Here is a 24,842-nt window from a genome sequence, read left to right as displayed (position 1 = left end):
CACGCATTTGCTCTTTCTGTGTGCTCTGGGAAATGGTCACTAGTCTGTCTTCTGTCTATCACGGTGAGGTTTCAGTGGTACTTTCTCTGTCATCTCTGACCTCATTTACATGTTTACCTACAATATCTTTTGTCTTTAAACTATTTTCTTCTCTGTCTCAGGTTGGACTAAAGGATCTCTCTCGCTGGATGCCTCTGTGGAGCATGATGGATACTTTAGTGCAGAGGAGCAGGTGACCTCTGACCCAGAAGAGGAGAAGGAAGATAAAATGGTGAGTGACCCAGTCTGTTTTTCAATGTCAGACTCAGAAGGAAAAGGGTTTCATGTTTTAAGCATTTCTTTATCTTTATTTCAGTGTGCAGATGAGCTGCAATCTGTGAGGATAGACGAAGAAATCCAGTGTTCTGAAGAGACCGAGGATCCTGAGAAATGAGAGTTGAGTGTGAATGTGTGCGTAATGCCATCAGTGTACAGCATATACAGTAGGTTTCATGCATAACTCTTGAAAAGAGGGAAATGAGACATATATATAAACCATTAACTTTGAAGTTTTGCATACTCTTAAAAATAAAGGTTCCTGGTAGAACCAAAGAGGTTTAGAATACACGAAGAAAGCTGTCCATTAGTATTCACTTTCATCTCAATGGCAAAATGCAGTTTTTTTTTTTTGTCGGAACATGCAGCTAATTTTAAATGGCTGTTAAGAAAAATGCTTTTTAGAACCAAACATTTACCAGCAGGGGTCATACTAACCATCCAAAAACAAAACGTTAGTGCCAAAAAGGATTTTACAGGACCTTTTTATCCTTTTAAATCTAGAAGAAACTATCTTATACCAACTGACAACCCTGTAATGTAATTTCAAGAGCTTTTTGACTCTCCAAAGAACTGTATAGAGTGGGAAATGACTGTTGTTTAGAGAGTTCTTTGCAAGAAGCTTTATTTTTAAGAGTGTGGTCTTAGAATATATTTAGTTAGTGGTCCTAAAATATATTTTTATTCCTAATTTATTTTTTTTCTGTGTTTTTTGTTCTGTCACTGTCATTCTGTTACACTGTGGAAGCTTCTGTCACGAAAACAAATTCCTCGTATGTGTAAACATACCTGGCAATAAAGCTCATTCTGATTCTGATTCATTCCGAATGCACCAAAATAATGCATTTCACAGAGACACTGACACCCGAACCAACTCTTTACTCACTGTCTCGTAGTATGCTGTGATACATGTTTCATATCCCTTAAAACTAAGTAGTTATCTCTGTCACAGTATTATGTCCATACTGGGATATGGCATGTCTGTTGTCAAGTCCTGTGATCTCCAATGTGAAAGCATGTGACATTGTGTACTGTACAATGCTGGAAACTAGGACAGATGTGTAAAACAAGCATATCATATATGCAGATGTTGTTTCTCAAAGTGACTGTGATCACCCTGTGCCATTTGTATGTAAAATGTTTACAAATCAATATTGTTTTATATATATGTGCATTTAAAAATAAAGCCATAGTTGACTGACGACTTTTGCCAATTTTAATATATAAAACTTAACAGGTCAAATATACAGAATGACATTTACAACTATTTGAATATCAGATAAGGCTTTAAGTACGAGTTAATGTAATGTTGTTAAAGTTAGTTGAATTACGACTGGCCAAAATAATTGCTTTTAGGTGGTACCTGTTACTTTTCTCAGCGCCGGTCAGGATGGACCAATCACAGTCGTTTGTGATGTGCATTTAAAAATAAAGCCATAGTTGACTGACGACTTTTGCCAATTTTAATATATAAAACTTAACAGGTCAAATATACAGAATGACATTTACAACTATTTGAATATCAGATAAGGCTTTAAGTACGAGTTAATGTAATGTTGTTAAAGTTACAGTTGAATTACGACTTGCTTTTAGGTGGTACCTGTTACTTTTCTCAGCGCCGGTCAGGATGGACCAATCACAGTCGTTTGTGATTACAGGATAAGGATTTGGCTTTTATATAAATTGATTTAGTTTGAAGTTTGGTTGAGTTCAAATATTTCCAAAATATATACTGTATGTGTGTATAATAAATAAACACAGTACACATAAATATATTATGTCAACAAAAACTTTTATTTTGGATGCAATTAATCGTTTGACAGCACTAATAATAATGAATGTGACATTTTTATTGGGCCTCATCTCAGAGATGAGCGGCTACAGAATTGTATTCACAGATGGTAATTTACCTCCATTATGCTAAGAAACAGGTCATACTCTATCAACGAGCAGATATGATCTTGTGAGAATGCGTTTAGAAGACAAATAGACAAACTGACCTGAAAAATAATACTGGTTAAAAGTACAGCTTATTCTAATTTTGTCTTTTTTTTTAATCTTATTTAACAGAGTGCATATGATTCATTGGTACGGTGAGTAGTCTGTAGAAAACGTTTAATTACAGAATATTGTCTAGTTAGTAATCACAGCGTGATTGTAATGATCCTGTGTTTTGGTTTCTTTTAGATGGGCAGAAGTGGAAACACCCAGAAGGAAAAAAATTAAACGCATTCTAGACTCAGGTGTTTATTATATATTTAGTTTCATTTCTCTGTTTTTGTCAAAATGAGAAGAAGAATTTTAGATAAAACCAAGTCATTAAAATCAAAACAATTTGAATAATATGTCTCTCTGTTTTAGATGATGAAAGTCCCACCAGCACTGACCGTGTAGTAGCTCCAGCAATGTCAAATACAAAGGAGTCTATGCTTCCCAAACAGCCCAGTGTGAGTCTCGTATCATAAAATGGGACTGTTTTGATATGTTTCTATATGTACCAAAGTTTCATAATAAACTTCACTGAAACTGCTCAGTCCATATTGGAAGAGACAGTTCACCCAAAAATGAAAATTCACCCTTGTGTTGTTCCAGTCTTGTGTCATGTAAATGTAAATGACTACATGTAAATGAATCTTTAAAACATTTGGCAGTAAAATTGTAGCAGTAAAGCATTTCTCTCTTCACTTTTAATAGCAGTCCTCTCCTGTGCCTGAAAAAACAAGGTATGTTTAGGATTTTGAACAATTTTGAAAACAATACAAATACAAGAATACCACAGTTTACCGTGGTATTTTGGCAAAAACTTACTATAGTAAAGTTATTTAAGGAAACGTCCCTGACTGTTTCCCTTTGTTTGCAGGCCGTGTGAAAAACTCAATCCATCAACCACAGGTACAAATGTGTTTGTGTTTTTGAAAACAAATGAACGAGAAGTATTATCATTCCTTACTGTAAAGAAACGGTTTCATTCTTTTCAGAAGCTGACGATGATGACACAGACATTGATTCAGTGAGTCTATCTGTACAGAACACATCACTCACATCACAAGCACATGTATTTACTGATATTTTCATGTAATTTGACAAGGGAAAAAAATTACAGCAAAAACACAAAACAAGGACATGCAAAACCCCAATGGCACCTTAGAACAAAAACATTGTTTACTACATACATATCAGACTGATACATGTCAAGAAAGAACCAAGGCTTGAGGACAAATAAATGAATGAAACAATCTCGCCTATATCTTTTTGGAAAACTTTTCCATAGCTTGGAATTTTACAAACTTTCAAGCCAGCAACATTGAGCGCAAAGGAACAAATTAACCAGGCCTCCTGGGCAAAATTGCCACCAAAAGTGACAAAAATTTAAATATTTTTAATATCTTTCCCCATAATGAGTTTTAAATAAAATGCTCAGAACAGTAACTTCAAAAATTTAAAAATACATCCAAAACCATTTAAATTTAGTACAATCATCACCATCCAGTATAGTTACATTACCATTCAAAAGATTTGTAATATTTCTAAAGTCTCTCATTCTCACCAAGACTGCATTTATTTGATCAAAAATACAGTATATTAGTAATATTGTGAAATATTATTACAATAATATTATTTAAAAAAGTGTTTGCTATAATAAAATATTTTAAAATCGAATGTATTCCTGCGATGGCAAAGCTGAATTTTCAGCATCATTACTCCAGTCTTCAGTGTCACATGATCCTTCAGAAATCATTCTAATATGCTGATTTGCTGCTCAAGAAACATTTTGTGAAAACGATACGTTTTTTTCATGATTCTTTGTTGAATAGAAAGTTCAAAATAAGAGCATTTATTTGAAATGGAAATCTTTTGTAACATTATAAATATCTTTCCTGTCTTTTTTGATCAATTTGATGCATCCTTGCTGAATAAAATTATTAATTTCTTTTTAAGAAAATGCAAAAACAAAACAAAGTTTGAACAGTGCATTATACTCACTTATTATTGATTATACTCACTTATAGTATAAGTTCTATTTATAACTTGCCTGTAACCAGAAGTGTAATTGCTCTCTCTTTCTCAGGATGATTCTCAGAGTTTGTTACAACCAGAAATGTACCATATCACAGTTCCATGTAGCATTCTTATGGACTCTGGACCCTCAGCAGAATCAGGTGCGTTCATTTCTCTTTTGTCTTGCTGCTGTCATTTCAAAGAGGCGTAAATCTGTGGACATAGACAGGGCCGTCGCAAGGGGGGTGTGAGGCCCTGTGCGACGTTGAGGTGTGAGGCCCTCTGGAATGGGGGGGGGAGTGTTGCTATAGTAACAAACACAACTTTCACACGCATCTAATGGACAGATAAACCAAGAGTAAACCTTATCATTCACTTGAACGCTGCACATCATTTCAGACATAGCCTAAATGAGCCTGGATGTCTAGTGTATTTTCTTGAACTTCTCAAGTAAAATTTGTGCTTTGACCCATTCAGAGGCAGCCAAAATTAGAATTTAAAAAGCTCCCTATGAACTTGACAGTGCTTGCTCACTGACAAAAATGCGTAAGAATCAGTCACACGCACATTTAGTTATTTATTTATTTATTCTTAATTCATTACTGTTGGTCACCCTTTTTGTCTGTGGGTTTTGCAAATATTTAACCAATGAAAAGTATTAAAAAGTGCTTGCGACTAAAACTAACTCAATCTTGAATGAAGTGCCGCACACACTCTGGACTGTCTCTCTCTGCTCATTTGCAATGCAAGGATAAATAAAGAAAAAAAGAATGGTTGTTTGAATATGTACAGCATTTTCTTTACTCAGTAAACACTATAATTATTTGGTTATAATGTCTTTTAGCATTTGTCGTCAGTCATATAGCATAGCAAGTATAGTCTTAATAGCCTGTGCATAGCACTACATCTTTAAAAACATGAGATTTTGGCCAAGTGGCAGAAAAAAAAAATTAGCAGCCACGTAGCAACAATAACTTTATAACCTGTAAGTTGATAAAAATGTAATGCGATGCACTGACTGCTTCAGATGCGGCCAAAGACGGACAAGACACATATATGTCTGACATTCGCTGGTTAGAAACCTGGTAATTCCACTTGAGCTTGATTTTGGTAAAATGTTCACAAAATAATGACACATGAAAGTGTCTGACCATATACACAGCCACAATATCAGCTTTGACAACACAGTGTTCAGTTATATAAAAAATGCAGTGTTTTTTCCCATTTCCTGAGAAGTAGCGGATTTGAACAAGGCTACTGCATAACATTTACCAAGCAGAATAATACAGCATCATGATACACATTGACTCACTATTAGCTGACTTTTAGCTAGCCTATAAGGACAAAAACGTGAACTGTTAAACTATTGGCTTTATTAACTTTATTTTGGTGCGAGGCCCTGCAGAGGTGCAAGACCCTGTGTGGTCACACACTTGGCACAGCCCTTGCGATGGCTCTGGACAGAGATTTATTTAAACACACTCTCTCTCTGTTTCAGAGTACAGTCTAGAACCTTCTTCACCTGCCGGTGCAGCCCCAGCAGCTATGTGCACCTCACCTGGGTCTGTCGCGGCCCCTGAACTAGAGGAAACACCATCCACAAGCAGAACTTCTCCACCGCCCAGAGCTCAAACCACTGACCCTACGCCTAACCAGGACCGTGCCAGCGATGGTCCCACAGGTCAGCCCGGATCACCCCCGCATTCAAGCCCCACTGTTGACGTTTTAGCAGTGTCAATATCTGCAGTACAAACACTCTCACTCTTAGTACAAGCATCTCACTTAAAATCTGAGCAGCTACCAGAACCTTCTCCTCCGGCAGGGGTTTCTTCATCACCAGGTCGTCCCGCTGCAGCAGATGCTTCTGATGTGGGTACCACAGAGAAATCCCAGTCCAGTGCTGCCATATTCTGGACCAGATGTAATGAGGCTGGGTGGACTAAAGAAGTCTTCTCAGAGCTCGTGTCTCAGCTGAGCAGCCTAGGAGAAAGAGTGCTGTCACAGGAAGCCTGCCACCAAGGTGAGAACAGCCTTGATTCAGACCAGTTTTGTGGAATATTTCAGGTTCAATACAAGTTAAAGGTGAAGTATGCGGTTTCTGCGCTACTAGTTTCACCTCGTAAAAATTACAAAAATAAGGCATATTTTCAAACAACCTTTGCAAAGGCCTCTTTCACCCACGCTCTTCTGATTATTCTTATCCTTACAATATCTTATTTTATCCGGGGCTTGACGGTAAAGTGGCAAAAGCTTGAGTTTAGAAACTTCAGCAAGTTCAACGTCTTGACTAAAATGCAAACATTGAATCAAATTCATCCATCTTATAAAAGCATTACCAATGTTTACTCTCCTCTTAAGGCCCGTTCACACCAAGAACGATAACTATAAAGATGACTATATTAGCGTCCACACCAGCAGATGATATCATCTGTTTATTCCAAGCGCACGCTCGTCTGCCGCTTTAAACTCTCAAGCTTGTTATAGCTGATTGATTCTGATTGGCTGTCAATGTTTTTATCGTTCATCAGCAGCGTTTCTCTGTGCCTTTATAGCTGTGGTGTGGACTCTGCTATTCTTTCATATTGAAAGCGATTTTTAAAACTATATCTGTATCGTTATCTTTATAGTTATCGTCCTTGGTGTGAACAGGCCTTTACCCTGTTGTCTGTCTCTGTGTATTTTGGCAAGCTTTCGAATTTTGGCTTGCTGGTAACAAACCAGATCTGAATTTCTTTACCTATGTAATGTGTCAGCGATGGTCCCACACACTGGCTATAAAGCCTCTCTCTCTGTCTGCTAAAGTAGCCACAGTCCAAACTCTTGCTATAGGTTGAACTGGAAAGACATTGACGGATTTGAGCGGACCACACTAAATGTTTTTTAGTGCCTGGGAGGCTCAATGTTTACGCTTTTTGGGGAGATAAACCCTTGAATGCAATACTTACAATAGTCAATGAATGATAATATGGGTTGAGAGAAGATATTTTAACAAAAAAATCTTATAAACATTGGCACCGATAGCCTTGTGGGCAGCGTGCTGACATACAGCGCCATTGTGTTGATCACTGATCTATAATCATTATACGGTTATATTGTCACAAACACTATTAACTCACATTGAATCTGAAATATCCCTGTTATGTTCTATAACCCTCAATAAAATGCTGGGTTTTTGTTTATACAACTGAAAGGCTATGAAATATTCCACAGACTATGATGTTGCTCTCAAAGTATTGTTGGCATCTGGACAGCTGCCTTGCATTTTTACTCAGCTGGAACAAGGTACATTTCATTTGTAACCACCTAAATCTAAAGTGTTACATGATTTCAACCCCTTAACAGTACGTTTTGAATTTATATACTTATCATTTGAATGGATAAATGAGTACATTTCTTTGTGCCTTGTAATGAATCACATATTAGAAAGGAGAATTATTATGGGGACTTAAATGGCACTGTTTCATGAGAATGACTTTGTTCTTTGTGTTTCCAGACCTGGAGAAACAGGAAAGGGATTTGCAGAGGAAAAAAGCAGCATTGAGGGATGCCAAAGCTGTACTAGATGTTTAATATAACAATCTAACAGAATTAAGATGTTTTATCGTTTTTAAAAATGTTTTTTTAAAGTCCAGAACATTTCTGCAGTTTGCATACATCAGATGGTTTTGATCAGACATTTTTTACATCAGTAATAGAAATCTCATGAAATATATCTACATATGTCATTTTGATATGATTATTCTTCTGTTTTCATAATCTAAATAAACAGTAAGAAACATTCTTTACAGAATGCCGTTCTTTGCATCTTGCTTTGTATTTTAAAACATAGCTTTTGACACTTTTGAAGAGGAGCTGAGAGTGTGCAGTATGTGTCTGTTGTACACAGAAATGCTGTGTATATTGTCTGTTGACTGTGGGAAGTGAGACTCATGTCGTCAGCCTTTGCTCATCTGTAAACAGTTCAGAGCAGGAGACTGAACAGCCAATCAGCACACAGCAACAAATTGACCTCTAATGAGGCCTCAGGTCAACCACAAACGTGCCTGAAGGGCCAGTCAAACCTTTTATTAGTGTGCCTTCATTAGAGAAAAAACACTCCATTCCCAGTATGGACACTAGGTGGCATCAGACACATATTGACACAGCTTCAAGAGGATCACCAGGTCACTTTTCATTATAGATAGCTTCTTTCAGAACTATCAGTTGTCATTGTCCTTTCAACTGTACTTAGGCAATGTAGTCCAAACCTTGTCTAAACAGTTTTCAGTGAATTCATTTGGATAAATATTTGAAGTCAAAAACATACCAATGCTTTAATAAAACTACGCAAGTAGATCAGTTAATGTACATTCAGATATAAACATGAAAATATATTAAATAGTTTTATGACTTTTTTAAATGTATTTTTAACTATCATCTGTATTAGATAATAAATATAATAGAATGTGTTACTTATTCATGAAAGTTATTATAAAAGGGTCCCTTTACCTTTTTTTTTTTTCTTTTCTTTTTTAATTTTAGAACCACCAAAGCAGTGAAGACTTGAAAATAGTAGGACGTAAGATCTTAGAAGCAGCCTTTTCTTTTAAAGGCTTTTTCAAGTTGTTCGCTGAACCCCCTCTTGTCTGTCATTACTAATGTCTAGACCTGCTGAGAAATCAAGACAATGGGAACAATAAAAGAGTCTGCATTGGGGGGTTTGCAAAGAGTTACCCACCCATCCCTGTTACGTATTATATTACTGACTGATGCTGAATGGTTCAGTGGCATATGAGTAGAACATATCAAAATTATACATTTATTATTAATAAATCTAATTAATATTAAGATCATCTATCTTTAGAATTTTAACTAAATCTAACACTTTATTTTTGAAGAGACGCTTGTACATTGTCAATATTTTATTTTGTCATAGGACATCATTTCACAATGTAACAGGTCTTTGACACAGAGACAGAATACTTAGGTTTATTAAATACAGCACTTGTGGAATGTACCATAAGACAGTGTACAGAGAAAATTCAAGCTTTTTTGGGGATTGAAAACCAGATTTGACAAGTCTTACAGGACAACTTTTTCAGAGCACCTTTTCTGAAAAGCGCATTGCCTTTGAGTAGCTGCATGGCCATGCTGTTAAAAATAAGACTTATGAATTGGTGGTGCATTTTATTGTGAATAAAATTAATGTACAGTGGGTACAGAAAAGAATCACCCTTCTGTTCTTTCTGGGGGGTTTTTCTGACATGTTGGTGTTATATATTTCACTTGGATGTTATAAGCTGCACAGAGAAAATACAGCTGGATAAAACAAAAACTGTGCCTGTCTTCATTTTGGGCTGCAAAGCAACACAATGTGATTATTTTAAAGGGGGTGATTCTTTTCTATACCCACTGTATGAATGGTTTTATTGTTAAGAGGACATACGATTTCTGCAGTAACCAGTAAAATTAGGTTAATAGTTGTAATTAACATTACTGTGCAGAAGTGAATTATTTCAGGAGCAAAACACATCAGAAGAAAGAAGATAACTTTTACCTTCATCCTAACATTTGAAGAGTTTGGTAAGATGTAAGTTAGACCAGCAAAAATGATCATGTTAAATAGATTAATGTATGTCTAAAATGTTTTAGTGGTTATTTGACTCTGAAATATGTTCAGCCAAAGTCACTTATTTAATATTATGTGCAATAGAGATCACAGAGGTAAGATGTTAAAATACACTGTGGAAAATACTGTAAACTGCTATTTACTGTTAGCAATTTATCAATATGGCTAGTTCAGATGAAAGGCAAATGACAGTAACAAACGAGAGAGGTTTGGTTTGATTTTCAATCACATGTAACTAGTGCAAATACAATTGTTTCATTCAAGAAAGCCGATATATCAACAATAAATCAACAATAATTTCTACATAAATCAAATAAACACAAAGCTGATCAGCTGCTGATCATTGTACATTGTCATTAAATAAAAGGATAAGCTCAGTTTATCAATATCACCCACTACAGAAAGTAGATATCAGTAAGTGTCTTCAGTGCTTATGTAAAGTGTTTTCTGGGTTGTAGATTCTCACACACGCAGACAGAAATAAAGCCTGGTTTGTCTTCCAAATGGACAAGAGCAGCAGTAGTAACAGCAAAGGCAGAAGCAACATTGAAAGAGATCGTAACCACGGGCTGCCACGCACAGTACAGCTCGACACTATGCACACACAGCTGACAATTCAAAAGATCTGCTGCTCAAACAGAATCTTTTCAAAGCCTTCAGGTGGAGTATGGTAGAAATCACTGAACTGGCAGTCTACGATGGCACTGTCATCCACTGAGGGAATGAGAGGGGAGATTACAAACATCAATGAATTGCATAAACTTTGTCATTTCATGACATTTTGTCTCTGCAATATATAGTATATCATGAAAAATATACCTTTTTTAAAAACTTGTATTGAAACTTATTGTTAAAGATATAGCCAATTAAATTATTGCTTTATGGTATGTTCCCTTCAACATAAGAACAATCTGCACATTCTTAAATGTTCTTTTAACCTTTTTTAAACTTGAAATGAAAAATCTGTCATCATTTGCTCTCCCTCATGCTGTTACAAACCTTTATTTCTTCTGCAAAACATGAAAGAAGATATGTTGAAAACGATGGGAACCAAACAATATTGGAGCCCAGTGACTGCATTAACACTGACTTCCACTGTATGGCATTTCTCAAAATATTTATTTTGTGTTCGACAGTAGAAAGTAAGTCATATTGGTTTGGAGAGACATGAGGTTGAGTAAATGATGTCAATTTTTGGACGAACAATCCTTTCAGTTTGCATAAAATAGGCACAAAAAAGGACCACAATACTTAAACGGTGGCTGTAAGAAACAAAAGTCCCGGTTTTCAATGAAAAGAGCTAATTAATGTTCTGGAAACGATTTTGGTTTTTACTTTAAAATGTGCTGTTCATTAGTTGAAAAAAAGTTCTTAGCATGACTGAAGCTAAAGAAACGTTAATATATGATATCAATATTGTCATTATATTGGAGAAATAAAATTATATATATATATATATATATATATATACACATTATATAACTGAAATACTCACCATAAACTATGGGGAACACAGTCCCTCGAATACCTGAGGCTGGACACTGCATGTTCTTTCCATTTAAGTACAAGTTCAGTTCCACATGATCATAGGTCACCCCCTTAAAACAGAGACACGCATTTACGAACAGAAGCGATATTTCTTATACAGCATGTTCTTGCTGTATTCCACAATTTAGCTATTGATGGCTCACAATCCAAAAGTAAAAACGTACCACTATATCCCCCTCCTGAGGAAGGCTGTTGGCAGGTAATCGATTCTTTTCCTCATTATTGTGGTATATGGAGCCATCGTGTCTAAGCACCAAACTGTGACTGTCTTGACCCAGTGGCACCTGGTTCAAATTCACCTTCTGAGTGGCCACACCGATCCCCCAAACACCTGCACCACAAACACAATCAGCAGCACACCTTCATGAGACAGTTATATCCCAATAATAGGTCATTTTATTTGTCTTTTTATTATTTTTTATTATGACAGCATTTTAGTGGCACGTAAAATAAAATAAAAATCTAAGATTAAGAGATTTAAATTATAATATTTGGGGAATACACTCAAAATTACAAGAATAAAGTCATAGCAATATGAGATTAAAGTAGTAATATGACTTTAATCTCATAATCTTGGATTTTTTTTTTTTACTTTAAATGGCACTATATGATTTTGTTTGTCTTTTGAAATTGTTGAGAAACATGAAATATGATATGGGTTACTGTCATAAATTAACTTTTATATTAAGGGAAAATATTGCTTAACCATATGAAGCATGGCATCCCTTAATGTCTAATGCAGGGCTGCCCAAACTCAGTCCTGGAGGGCCGGTGTCCTGCAGAGTTTAGCTCCAACTTGCCTCAACACACCTGCCTTTAAGTTTCTAGTATGCCTAGTAAGAGCTTGATTAGCTGGTTCAGGTGTGTTTAATTGGGGTTGGAGCTAAACTCTTCAGGACACCGGCCCTCCAGGACCGAGTTTGGACACCCCTGGTCTAATGCTTTATTTCTGGCTATTGCAATTGATTCAATTACTTAACTAGAGTTGTGTTCTCAAAACTGATTTTATTTATTGACTTATTTAGGTCCAAATCTGTTTTACATCAACAACACACTCAATGACATTAATCTTAGAGACAACAAATCATTCTATCTGACGGCTACAAAGTGCTACAGTGTTGCACAGGCATTAGAAAAATATGAAAAACAATTCAAGTGAGACGGAAAATACCTACAATAGAACATTATGAAAAGTCTGGCCCTGCTCTGTAGTTACAACTATCATGGAGGCACTCACCCGTGGACTGGATCTTGAACTCAAAATAGCTCTTGTTCTGCTGCAGAGGGGCGTTGGCAAAGCAGGCTCCAGTTCCACAGATCCGCCTCCCACTTTTCACTATGACCACATCCGTCCCTGGGAAAAAAGGCCAAGCAAACTCCCATGACCACACTGCCACAGCACTGAAATACAGGTATGCATTATTGCATTTCATGTTTCAGAGATAACTGATAAAAGAAAAGCAAGGCTGAAATGAAAAACACTTCCCGGATTCACTCAATTATAAAAGATTAAACAGATATTGGATCTGTCAGTTGTATACTAGCAACTAGCATGTGATCCGGAGTAGAGAGGACCACTTTAGCTGATTAATTAGACACTGTTAGGAACGAATGCACATTGTTTATTTAAAAACAGTGATGGTTAGAATATTTATTTGTCTATTTGTGTTGAAAAACTAGCCATTGTTTTTTTTAGGATACAGCATCATCTGCTAGCTAGACACATCTCATCGCTTTACATTTTAAATTGGTGACTTCCAGTGACCCCTCTGAGCGGTGGAAATGACTCTTACCCATGTGATGCGTGTCTAGCTGTACGGTGGGCATTTCTTTGAGGGGAGCATGACCCGGTGCGCCATCCCCGCAGCAGCCCAAACAACACGTAAACATTGCAGCCATTCTAGCGCCGATCTCGCCGGAAGTGCAGTTACACGCGTCAAACTGAAGAGCGCACAACGCTTCCAGGATAGAATGGATCCCGTGGGAAAAAGTCAGTGTTGACTGGTGCTGTTTTGAGACACACAAGAGCTCCGCCTCAAGAGGGCGCTTACCGGTTCGGAAAGTCTTCTTTGGGCAGTATTCAGAACGTTTTTTTAATTGAAAACCTTTTTACACTTTTTATTTTTATTTATATATATATATATATAATTTCGTCTCTGTGATTCTTACCTGATTTTCGAATGTAAATCCGCCTGCAATCTCTATAAAAATAGATTTTTTTAACAAATCCATTAAACACCTTGCGTTATGCATGTGATATTTACCTGTCATAAAAATAATATACAAACAAATATATTCTTTAACTTTTTGTGGGGTGAATCATGTGGCACTTAAAAACTAGCAAAACAAAAGAAAAGTCCTCCAGTCTGCCTCGTCACTGTGTATTTTCAATTCAATGGCTATTAAAGTTTCTCAAGAGTGATTATACGGATGCAAATATTTATCCAGACCGCTGATAGAGCGTCACGGACCATTTGCAGTCGTTTGGGATTAAAGTCCAAAGCCAAATAAATGTACAATAAAAAAGCGAGAGCATACCATATATCATAGTGTTGAATTGGACTGGGATACAAATTTATGTTTTTAAATGTATGTGTCCCCTTTGTGAATTTTGGTTTGTGTTATTATCGAATTAGCATACAATGAATAAAAACAAATTATCATAAAAAGCGCTTAACCGGTTCGTGGGCCCTCTCGTGGCCAATTACGTCACTGCATGCGCTCTCATCCCTGACTCGACCAATGAGCGCAGCGCCTCGGAACCCTTCTCTTCCTGATGGCATGGAAACAGGGGAAGAGAAATCGAGGTCAAAATATTTTGACACGTGACTCGGTAGCGATTGGTTATCGATGCGTCAAGACCGTAACGCGTGGCACGTGCATATGCGACCAAAGTGGCGTGATTAAGGATCATCTCTGTGGCAGAGAACAACGATGTGCTTTTTGGTTCTGTGTCTGTAACTCATGACTAGTTGTAAACAAAAATCACGTCGTTATTGAAGCTCACTAAATAGATGAATTAGGCGTGTGTGTGGGTAGGTGATGGGTAACGCCAGTATTGACGTAATCTGCAGAGAAACGCTGATCTAGGAGCGAGTGAGTGCTCCCCCGCAACAACCCCATCCAATAATGAAGGGACCCTCTGCATTTATTTCTCACCGCACAAAACGTGTATTCACTGCTTGAGTCTGCAAACACACTTCGCTACGACGATATTACGCTGAATGTGGCGTTGAAATGTGTGTCTTTAGATGCGCTATTCATTAGCTGTTTGTGCGCATTATTTTTAACTTCCTGGCCATACTGACTTGACCTGAACTAGTTAAAATTTCCCAATTGGAAAGGGCGAAGTCTGCACAGCAACAAGAATCATGATTGCGTTGCGCACTGCCTAAGCATCTAGTGCGCTTCTGGTCCAATTGCTGATGCTTTCCGCCTGCAAAATCTGCCACAACCGTAGTAATACCTTGACAACCGGACCCGGGCGAACCGAGAAACATTTTTGACAACTCGACGGGAGTCTTTTTTTCTAAATCAATACGTTGAAGTTTGTTGGACAGGTCCTCGGAAATTCCTGCACGAAAGTTCTCACGCGACAATTAAATATGAAGTACTGGTGCACTCAGAAGTCTTCATCATCAGGCAATCTGTCTAAATCAATACGTTGAAGTTTGTTGGACAGGTCCTCGGAAATTCCTGCACGAAAGTTCTCACGCGACAATTAAAAATGAAGTACTGGTGCACTCAGAAGTCTTCATCATCAGGCAATCTGACCTAATATATCTGGTTAACCTGTCATGCCTCTTCCACAGAGTCGCTTGATATGCATTGAAAAATATCGTCTGCTCGATGCAAATGTAAAAAAAGAAAGAAAGAAAAAAGCTTGCAGGCTAGGCTTCACATGGAAGCAGTTTCTCATTCTCAGGCAATTTGGTTCTATAATTTATTCACTGTAGACTAGTAACGCATTCTCGTAAAACCAACCAAACAAATAGGCTACTTGGTTTATTGCGCGTAATATGGATGATGTCTAAAATGATACTGGACAGCACTGAGTGCTCTGGACTTCACGATCGGTGCGAGATGCCAGATAAAGACGCTTGCTAAGATGATGGAAGTTGCATTGATGTGTCATGCCCCCGACAAGCTTTCATATTGATGTCTTTTTCCATTTTAGGATACGATGGAGCTCTTGGAGGAGGATCTCACATGCCCAATATGCTGCTGTCTTTTTGAGGACCCGCGAGTTCTGCCGTGCTCTCACAGCTTCTGTAAGAAGTGTCTCGAGGGCATCCTGGACGGTATCCGGGGCCCTGCGTGGAGACCACCGTTTAAATGTCCGACCTGTCGAAAGGAGACCGTGCACAACGGCATCGCGAGCTTGCAAGTCAATTACTCCCTACGTGGCATCGTGGAGAAGTACAACAGGATTCGAGTGATGCCGAGGATGTCTCTCTGCCGAGTTCACAGCGGACAACCGCTCAACATTTTCTGCGCCACGGATCTGAAGCTCATCTGTGGTTTTTGCGCCACGACAGGTGATCATAAAGGACACAAGTTTTGCGCGCTGGAGGAGGCGTACGAACGCGAGAAGCTCGCGTTTGAGGAGTTGTTTCGTGTCGTGGAGGGCTGGAGGGGCGAGGAGGTGCATTCGTGCCTGGAATCGTTAGAGGAAGCGAAGAAGAAAGCGCTGGAGAGGGTGTCGCGGGACGCAGATCGAGTCTCGGAGTACTTTGACAAACTTTTGCGCACGCTGGAGCACAAACGGAGAGAGATCCTCTCGGACTTGGAGACTCTGAAGCTCGCGGTCATGCAGACCTTTGACCCCGAGATCAACCAGCTCCGTTCGGCGCTCGAGGAGCAGCGGCGCGCGCTCAGCATCGCCGAATCCTTCCGTTCGCTCTCGGACCCGCTCACTTTCCTCCAGCAGATGCAGGACTTCAGGGAAAAGCTGCGCGTCATTCGGGGAACGCCGCTGCCGTCGCAGACGGACGTGGATGTGGGTTTGCTTGGCCTGCAGAGCTTCGATGTGAAGGAATGGGACCGGGTGCTTCTTGGAGAGGTGGACAAGCTGTGCGCCCCCTACGAGAGCAGCACCTACCTGGCTTCGCAGCCCTCTGCTGCAGCTCCGCGCTTCTCCCGTGTACTGTGGAGAGTTGTTCTGGTTGTATGTGCGTGCCTCCCCGCGCTGAACTTTCTCCCGTCGGACTGTCTCGCTCTGGGCTTCCAGGATAAGGTGGTCGCACTCAGTGGCTTTTCTCTGCCCGGTCCTGGAGAGATTGTGCGCTGGTTTGGGTTCTGCTGGAAAGAAGCGGAAGCGATCTGCACGCTACTAACCGAGCTGTGTCGGAACTGTATCTTGGACCTGATAAACACAACATCAGATTTCATCAGCTGATTTTATAACTTCATTCATTAGGTACTTTTTTTTTTATGTACTACAGTGTGCCAACCTAGAAAATCCAGTATATCATTGGGGAAATTTAGTTTGTGTCTCTGTTTTTGAATGTGTAACAAGAATGGCTGATTTGTACAGTCAGCATTTGTGTGCTATTAAATTGCACTGATTGTGTCTGTTGGTTTTAAATGGAAAAACAAGTGTGGATGAATCGTGGTTCACTAATGGGATAACGTTCCCCAATCTTAAACTTAATAAAATGCCTTGTTGACTGAAGTTATATAGAGCTGTATCTCCAAAAGTTCCTCTTGAATACAAGTTTTCACTTTTTAATATATTATGCTTGTTGCAGTTTTGGAAGCACCAGTGTTGGAAGTTAACTAAAAGGGGACACTTATTCCGATTGTGCATTGATATCGTTTATCTACTCTGTGCGAGTTATCAGGAGACTCAAGGTTAAACGTTACGTAACTGAATGTCAGTCTCGCACCAGGACAGTAAATGTAGTTATTCAGTATTATTTATTTATTTCAGTATTACTCAGAATGAACTTGCATACTGATATTTGTTTATGTTGTTTAGTCATTGCCATAATGTAGCTTAAATGTTGCGATAACATTTGGCATTAAGAGAAAGTTCGGGAATTATAATTTCCGAAACAAAACTTTATCTGAGCATCATTGGCTAATGGAATGCGATTCGTGTTTTGAGGGGCAATTCTTTTATATACTCTCATATTTTTATACAAAAAAAAAATCAGACCTCAACAATGTCTTGGTTTCAACCAAGAGAGACATGAGATGTGCACCATTAAACACAAAGTCAGGACTGTTTAGAGGAAAAGTGGAGGTATCCCTGTTTCCGCCACGGTTTAAACGCCGGAACCCTGAGAGATTCTGTGTTCTGATATGACGTCACCGAACATATATTTAGCCGACTGTTGCCAGGCGAACTGAGGGGTGAAAAGTCAAATGACCTATTTTAACCTACTTGACAAAATAAAACCTTACATAACTTAGAGCAAATTAAATAACAACAAATTGATTAATACACGTACATTTTTTCTGAAGCCTGCAGAAAACATTGCCGACAAATAGGAAGCTCGTTCTGAAATGGCACCATGTGTTATGTAATTCCAATTCTTCGATTTTTCTCACTTGTAAAACAAATGTAACATTGTGTCTTTACATAGCGACACTATCTTCACTCTATCACATATCTATCTTACACCAGTAGCCTATAGGCCTACCTCACTATTATTTTAAGAAAAAAAAGGCAGTCACATCAACACACGTGAAAGGCTGTTTATTTTTGCTTTAAACGTTTTGTCTTTGTGTTTAATGTTTCTAATGACTGAATTGCTTTAATAATTGATTTGGTCAATACTAGTCTCTTGAAGGAAGTGACTACACCGAAAAGTAGCACATTGCATGCTCCCATTTTCTCCTGTATTTATTTTTAAAGTTGTAAATTGTTATAGAGATAAGACTTCAAATACATTTCCCTTCATTGCATGTATGATATATACTTAAGTTCTAGCATCATGCTTAATTCTCTTTAAAAATGTGTCAAATGAGATATATGGCATTGTGTGAAGCAGCAAAAGTCTTACAGCGTCTGTGTGTCCTGTAATTGTAAAATGTGAAATGCATTAGTTTTATTAGGCTACTTTCTTGCAGACACTAACTAACAAACAACATTTGCCCATGGTATATCCGGCTACATTAAAAAAAATTAAATCCAGTTCATATGATCGCCGTTTAAATTTCAATTATAAGCCGCATAAATTAAACTGTCATGCGGCGCATCATGAAATAGCAACACGATTTTGCATTGTGATAAACGATGCACCAATAGGGAACATCAGCAATTAGCCTAGGTTATAACTGCAAATGTCTCAAAACTTCCAGACAACGTGTTATGGTTGTCGAGAAAGAGAAATAAATTATATTATTTTTTATTAAAATTACATATGTTAACCTTTCACATATACGCATTGTCCTGCATGTAACATTTAAGGCACTCAGCAAAGAGCCGTAAGGGTTTGAGAATTAAATCTCATTGTTTTGTCTATAGAATTAAAAGAAGAGCGTGACGATCAGCAGCTGTATGCAGAGAAAATGTCGAGAATTATTTGGACCTTATAAGTTTCCCCGACATAAACACTAAAACACTTAAAAAAATTCCTTTGGAACTTCGGTCCAAACACACGACGACCAGTATAGGCCTAACTAAAATCAGTATATTCACAATTAAATTAAGCAAAAACATGTAGCCTATTTTATTTAAATGTCTGCCTAAGAGTAAAGTTAAATTAAATAGCCTATATTTTTCACAGCCATAAAATGACATGAGGACTTCTCAAAGCATCAAATACAACAAAATAAGTGAGAGCAGAATTTATTTTTTAGGTTCTGATAAAAACGTATTTAATTAAAAAAGGCGCTTAGAAATCAGTATTCACATTAAATGATCTATTTGCTTAAATAAATAAAAACCTCAAGACAATTTGACGTTACTTTAAAAAAATTCCTTTGGAACTTCGGTCCAAACACACGACGACCAGTAGGCCTAACTAAAATCAGTATATTCACAATTAAATTAAGCAAAAACATGTAGCCTATTTTATTTAAATGTCTGCCTAAGAGTAAAGTTAAATTAAATAGCCTATATTTTTCACAGCCATAAAATGACATGAGGACTTCTCAAAGCATCAAATACAACAAAATAAGTGAGAGCAGAATTTTTTTTTTAGGTTCTGATAAAAACGTATTTAATTAAAAAAGGCGCTTAGAAATCAGTCTTCACATTAAATGATCTATTTGCTTAAATAAATAAAAACCTCAAGACAATTTGACGTCTTATGAGCGTAACCTACTGAACAATTAACCATTTCATCTTGAAACGTTTCTCCATTAAATTATTAAAATGTGTGTATTTTGACATGACCAAATAATAGATTAAAATCAGCTCTATGAAACTGTGCACTGTTGCTACATTATGTAAGCTGCGCTGCCCATCTTTCGATCAAGTCTAAAAGCATCATATGACTAAAACGAAGCGTCAGAAGATTAAATCGACATGTGTCAGAAGTGATTATGTTACGAGTTAAAGGCAACAATGGTTTTAAGTGCTGGTCAATTAAACAAAAAAAATAAGACGTCTTTTCATTATTGTCAAGGATACAAAATGTGATAAAATCAGGCAAACGCAGCATTCAGACATGAAAAACCACACACGCACTTTGCGTGTAAATGGGTCCCTTGTAAAACTCCTCAGTTTTACAAGGGATTATACAGAAATTATACAGAAATAAATAAAATTATTTTTTTCTCAGAAAACAAGGACGCGGCAAAAACGAGCCCGAATGGTGGTTTTAGATGATTTAGCTAGCCTACTCATAAATGGGTGTTTTTTTTTTACATTTATTTTCATAAAATGGCGTTAATTATTTCAGTGATATGCTTTTTGAGGCCTGCATTGCATTATAGTAGACTACGGTCTCATTATTTCAGGCCGACAGAACTTTGAAATTTCACCAAAAATGATATTATTTAATATAAGCACTGTCACGTAAGGTTACATAGGCTACTAGTGACTTGTACTGTTAACATGAAATAACACGTCATTTACAACTACCAGGAAATCTGAAAAATAACTTGCCCACATCAGAACTTCGCTGCATGATAAGCGTTTTAACACTGATGTTATATAAGATTGATATTGTACGCATGCGCCGTTCGGTAACCTCTCGTTTGCCTCTGATATTAATGTGCCGTCCAAAACTTGCTTATTTGTTATTACTGGAAAAAAGTCTATTTGGAGTCAGTTTTGTGGTCTCAGTGTACTCACCGGAAATGAGGAAAACTTGGGGGGGGTAATGCACTTCACATTATACGGGTTCATCAACCAGAAAAAAACAACAATTTCTGCAACAGTATTGAAACACAGTAAAGAAGAAAAGCGACCACAAAGACGAGATCTCATGACAGAAGTTGCGTTTCCTGTGGAAAGTGTTGAAAAAAGCACAACATATACATCGACAAAAGGTTCGCTAACGAGGTTCAAATAAGTACGCGACAGGTCAGACCAGCTTTTTCCTTATTTTTTCCAGTTTTATTATTTATTTGCATCAACACAAAAAAGCAACAGCACGTTTAGAAGAATAGTGATTTCATTTAGAATATTTCGTTAAAGAAAAAAAAAAAGAAAAAAAGACGATTGAAAAAAAGTGATACAAGGCTAAATTTATATTTTTACATATTGAAAACAAACAGTAAAAAGCAAACTTTTTGTATAAACATTAAGAAAAAAAGCTACTTAACTTCACAAACAAAAAGTACTGCATCTATTTTACCTTTAACCATTCCGTTCGTTCCGATGAGGCTGAGGGTCCTCCTGACTTCTCTGTTGGTTTTATGATTCAGTCCATGAAGGTATTTCAGTACCAGTGAGTCAGCCACTACCTGCACCGGCTAGGCCCTGGTAGCTGTGATAAAATGATGACGTGCATGTGCTGCTTGGTGACTTCTTGCTTCAGCAGCACGAGCAATATTGGAGGCATTGGCCAAGGAGTAACTCCAATATTTACATGCTGCTAAAGCAAGACAACACACACATTCACACACACAATCTTTCTCTTCTCTCTCTCTCTCTCTCGACTGCGTAGGTCCCAGGAATTGATGCTGCAGCACATCACGGCCTGCATCTCTGTATCACCACAAACCATTCTGTGCTGCTACACCATCACCTAGAGAGGGTCCCTCTCTCTCAATCACGCACTCACACCCTCGGCAACATGACCAAGCACTGCCAGAATCACAGAGCGAGTGACTCCTCTCCTCCCTCTCTCTCTTTCTCTCAGCAGGGCTTGAGGCATTCCAGGACTCCATCTGAAACACAGAAGAGAGGAGGACGCTTGAGTGAGAACATACACACAGTAGCTGGACGTGATGCTGTCAGTTTGCAGTAAAATACTTCAGTGTCTACTACTGTGTTTGCCTGCAAACCATTTGCATCCAATTAGGAAAAAATGTGTTATTTCTACATGTGTGTGCAGGACCTGCTAATGTACAATTAAGTGTTCAGGATATACATATTGAGTTTATCAATATTTTTTTTATTCAATATTTTTGCATAAAAAAAACTTTAGAACGATAGCATACATGAAGTAAAATGTATACTTGTTACTACTTATTGCACACTGAATCACAGAATAAAGGCATTCAGTAAAAAGGCATCTACAAGTCAAGAAAACTAATGATTTGGTATGATTATGCATATTTAAAAGATCCATCATTCCCAGTGGGTCCTGTACTGTTTTGGCATATTTACTTTTTATTATATTTTGAAACAGGACACAAGAGACGACTAAAAATGAGGCATTACAAGAGTCTTATACAGTAATCAATTTTATTTTTTACATCATCCCCAGTGGTACATTATCCTCCATTCTTATTTTCTACAGGATGGATTTTATGCAGACAAACCTCTCAGCAACTTTCAAGCATTATACCAAAACCTGTCCTCTGGCAACTCCATCAAAAATAATGATATTAAAGAAAACAAGAAACGAGCACTTTTGCCTTCTAGACCAGTCTGGATTTAACCTCCAAGATGGTGATTCAGCACTGACAACATCCAGCCTCGTACTCATCTTCAACAGCGAGAACAGACCTGCCACCAGCTTCCCAAAGTGCTGTCCCACAGCTGAAGACATCTCTTATGCCCACACTATGTTAAATAAGAAATCTATTTTTTCTGAATCAATCACTGTGCTTCATGTACAGTTATGATAAAAAAAGGTGAATGTTAGTGTTTACCAAGTCAGAGTTGATGCGAGACATCATTAACATATAAAGATCTAATTTAAAAAAAAACCTGAAGTACTGATAGTAATATTAGATATATTTATACAACTGACAATAGAACGACAAACACAGAATCTCAATATCAAAGTATTTTCTTTGACACCAGCTTCCTAAAGATTTGGAATTTAGTCTCATCTTAAAATAAAATTCAATTGTGTTGAATTATATTAGATTTTCTTTAGAAATAGGAGAGTTGTAGCATTAAACAATAATTCAAGTACATTACCATGCCTGCTTTTTAGTAGAAAAAAAGTGAAGCAGCAGAAAGGTGAGATCTGAGTGTACTAAATAATACAGCATTTTACAGCCAACGATACTACTTGTGATGAAACGATTACATAATTTTCTTGAAATTTAATAGTTTGTATCTTTATTAGTATATTAAAACATTAATTATAACAAAATATTAGTTAACGACAAGTTTCAAGCATCTGTTTATTATGATCACTAAGGTGTAACACTGACACCAATGTTACGACCTGATTAACATAACTATTAATTTGGGTCAATGATGAACATGGATTCACGGCCAAGAAACAAGCCATTGTGACAATGCTACAATAGTCATATATTGTATAGCTCCTGATAAGTCACTGACAGTAAAATGTTTTTTTCTCCTGTAAAAAAAAATTATTTAAAAAAAAAATAGCGTAGGAGATTTTGACAGCAAACAAGAATAGAAACGTGTTTTTCTAAAATCAGCCAGTTAGTTCTGTCACCTAAACAAAACCTAATGCCTAGTTGTGATCTATGAGATTGACAGGAAGACAACTAGATCCTCTCACACACAATATAGTCAATGCTAGACTAGCTTTAAGAGCCAATGGCCTGCACTTGATAATGACAACAAACTGGCAATGGCTTCTAAATGAGATTTGGCATCTGAAATATTTTTTTCTTCCAGCATTTACTTGAGCTAACACACCTCAAAAGCAAGAAATACAAATAAATCCACTAGACATTACAGTGAATTTGCACTTTCACAGAAGTTAGAGCCTAGCCAGCACTGCCTGAAAAAAAGGGATTGGCTATCATGATAGGCAATTGTAAGTACAATTAAAAAAAAAAAAAAAGCTTTACACTTCTCTTGTGCAAGCAAGCACTGTGTCGATCTAAAGCGGACATCCCATTGCTTGAAGGGGATTTTAAAGACTTAATACCATGATGGCTTGTCAGATGTCAAATGCTGAAAGTGTCATTTACTGGGCATATAGCACCTGAACTGCCTAGTTGCTGTAAAAATGTGTTCACAGCTCATCTCTTATAACAAGTAACACAACATATAAAATAAATTGAACACAGATATTATTACCTTCAATTGTTTTCAAGGTTTCTGATGTCACAACCAGGCAAATTCTGGAAAAAAGAAGAAAGGTCATCAAAATACAGACATTACATTTACAGCTGCAGTTTTAAGAATCTGGTGTAGCAGACAGCAGCAAAATTTTAAAACCTATATATATATATATATATATATATATATATATATAAAAATAGTTTAAAAAAATAATAAAATACACCTACACGTCGTGAAAAATTTAAATTGCTACACTTATAGTTAGTGCTACATTGTGTGTGTATGAGAGAAAGCTGCTGTGTACTATGCAAGTGAATGTGTGTTCTCTGATATCATTGCAGTGCATGAAGTGTAAAATATTATATTATGTAGATTATAAAATACATAAATCTTAAATACACCCTTAAAACTACATTCCCTTCAAAGATACAAATAATAATAAGAATGATCTAAACTATCACTGGCCTATACAAGGACATAAATTAGACAGAAACTATTTCTGAAATTTACATCTAATACCTCATGCAAGTTTGCCTCAAAAAGCTCCTTCAAACCCACTAGATTTTTTTTTTAGAAAAATAAAAACAAATTATGCATTTCTTTCAGATGTGAACCAGAGATGCACGTGTAGCACAAAAACAGAGACTGACGAGAAAACGTTTTCCCCCCTCCTTTCACCAACTCTACACGTCCTTTTTCTCTCTCTCTCACACACACACACACACACACACACACACAGCAAGCCTTATGCGAAGATATTATAAATTAATATCTTCACAGGAAGCATCTGACCACATGAATTTTTAT

General features: G+C 37.2%; 3 protein-coding genes across 9 annotated transcripts in view; 2 read left to right on the top strand and 1 right to left on the bottom strand.

Annotated features, from left to right (window-relative positions):
- Positions 1-8,023, top strand: part of LOC107600412 (uncharacterized) — a 12,908-nt gene extending 4,885 nt beyond the window's left edge. Inside the window, exons 3-13 of the mRNA XM_016292307.1 lie at positions 2,025-2,049; positions 2,386-2,408; positions 2,503-2,558; positions 2,677-2,762; positions 3,010-3,038; positions 3,176-3,207; positions 3,294-3,325; positions 4,385-4,475; positions 5,813-6,334; positions 7,525-7,596; positions 7,808-8,023. Of these exons, the coding sequence (XP_016147793.1) occupies positions 2,025-2,049; positions 2,386-2,408; positions 2,503-2,558; positions 2,677-2,762; positions 3,010-3,038; positions 3,176-3,207; positions 3,294-3,325; positions 4,385-4,475; positions 5,813-6,334; positions 7,525-7,596; positions 7,808-7,884 (1,045 nt within the window). The 3' untranslated portion in view covers positions 7,885-8,023. The remainder of the gene's footprint in view (positions 1-2,024; positions 2,050-2,385; positions 2,409-2,502; positions 2,559-2,676; positions 2,763-3,009; positions 3,039-3,175; positions 3,208-3,293; positions 3,326-4,384; positions 4,476-5,812; positions 6,335-7,524; positions 7,597-7,807) is intronic.
- A 1,639-nt stretch (positions 8,024-9,662) lies between these two features.
- On the bottom strand, positions 9,663-13,516 carry spryd7b (SPRY domain containing 7b). Its single transcript, XM_016292291.1, has 5 exons — positions 13,264-13,516; positions 12,708-12,824; positions 11,635-11,801; positions 11,418-11,520; positions 9,663-10,636 (listed from the first exon to the last, which is right to left on the bottom strand). The coding sequence occupies exons 1-5, from the start codon at positions 13,367-13,369 to the stop codon at positions 10,539-10,541; spliced, it is 591 nt and encodes a 196-aa protein (XP_016147777.1). The 5' UTR covers positions 13,370-13,516; the 3' UTR covers positions 9,663-10,538.
- Positions 12,807-23,562, top strand: LOC107600394 (tripartite motif-containing 13-like). 7 transcript variants are annotated; one of them, XR_001610804.1, is made up of 4 exons: positions 12,807-12,882; positions 15,648-16,889; positions 21,538-21,825; positions 22,336-23,562. XR_001610804.1 is itself a non-coding variant. In XM_016292284.1 (3 exons), exon 2 carries the CDS (start codon positions 15,654-15,656, stop codon positions 16,866-16,868), a length of 1,215 nt encoding a protein of 404 aa, XP_016147770.1. In that variant the 5' UTR covers positions 12,807-12,882; positions 15,648-15,653; the 3' UTR covers positions 16,869-16,889; positions 21,538-21,964. The 7 variants fall into 7 exon arrangements, 6 of the variants coding, with proteins under 6 accessions (XP_016147770.1, XP_016147772.1, XP_016147775.1 ...); XM_016292284.1 differs by lacking the exon at positions 22,336-23,562 and having other exon boundaries at positions 21,538-21,964; XM_016292289.1 differs by lacking the exons at positions 12,807-12,882; positions 22,336-23,562 and adding an exon at positions 14,090-14,391 and having other exon boundaries at positions 21,538-21,964.
- Positions 23,563-24,842: the final 1,280 nt, after the last annotated feature.

The sequence above is a fragment of the Sinocyclocheilus grahami genome, unplaced genomic scaffold (genome assembly GCF_001515645.1).
Source record: "Sinocyclocheilus grahami isolate Dianchi unplaced genomic scaffold, SAMN03320097.WGS_v1.1 scaffold283.1, whole genome shotgun sequence".
NCBI lineage: Eukaryota > Metazoa > Chordata > Actinopteri > Cypriniformes > Cyprinidae > Sinocyclocheilus > Sinocyclocheilus grahami.
The sequence above is the reverse complement of the archived record's forward strand: the minus strand, read 5'-3'. Positions and strand labels throughout refer to the sequence as shown.

Coding starts and splice junctions, on each gene's coding strand:
- LOC107600394 (XM_016292284.1), top strand. CDS start 15,654: ATGGAGCTCTTGGAGGAGGATCTCACATGCCCAATATGCTGCTGTCTT.
- spryd7b (XM_016292291.1), bottom strand. CDS start 13,369: ATGGCTGCAATGTTTACGTGTTGTTTGGGCTGCTGCGGGGATGGCGCA. Junction 12,825..13,263: donor GCTAGACACGCATCACATGG/GTAAGAGTCATT, acceptor CTTTTTTCCCAG/GGACGGATGTGGTCATAGTG. Junction 11,521..11,634: donor CTCAGGAGGGGGATATAGTG/GTACGTTTTTAC, acceptor CTCTGTTTTAAG/GGGGTGACCTATGATCATGT.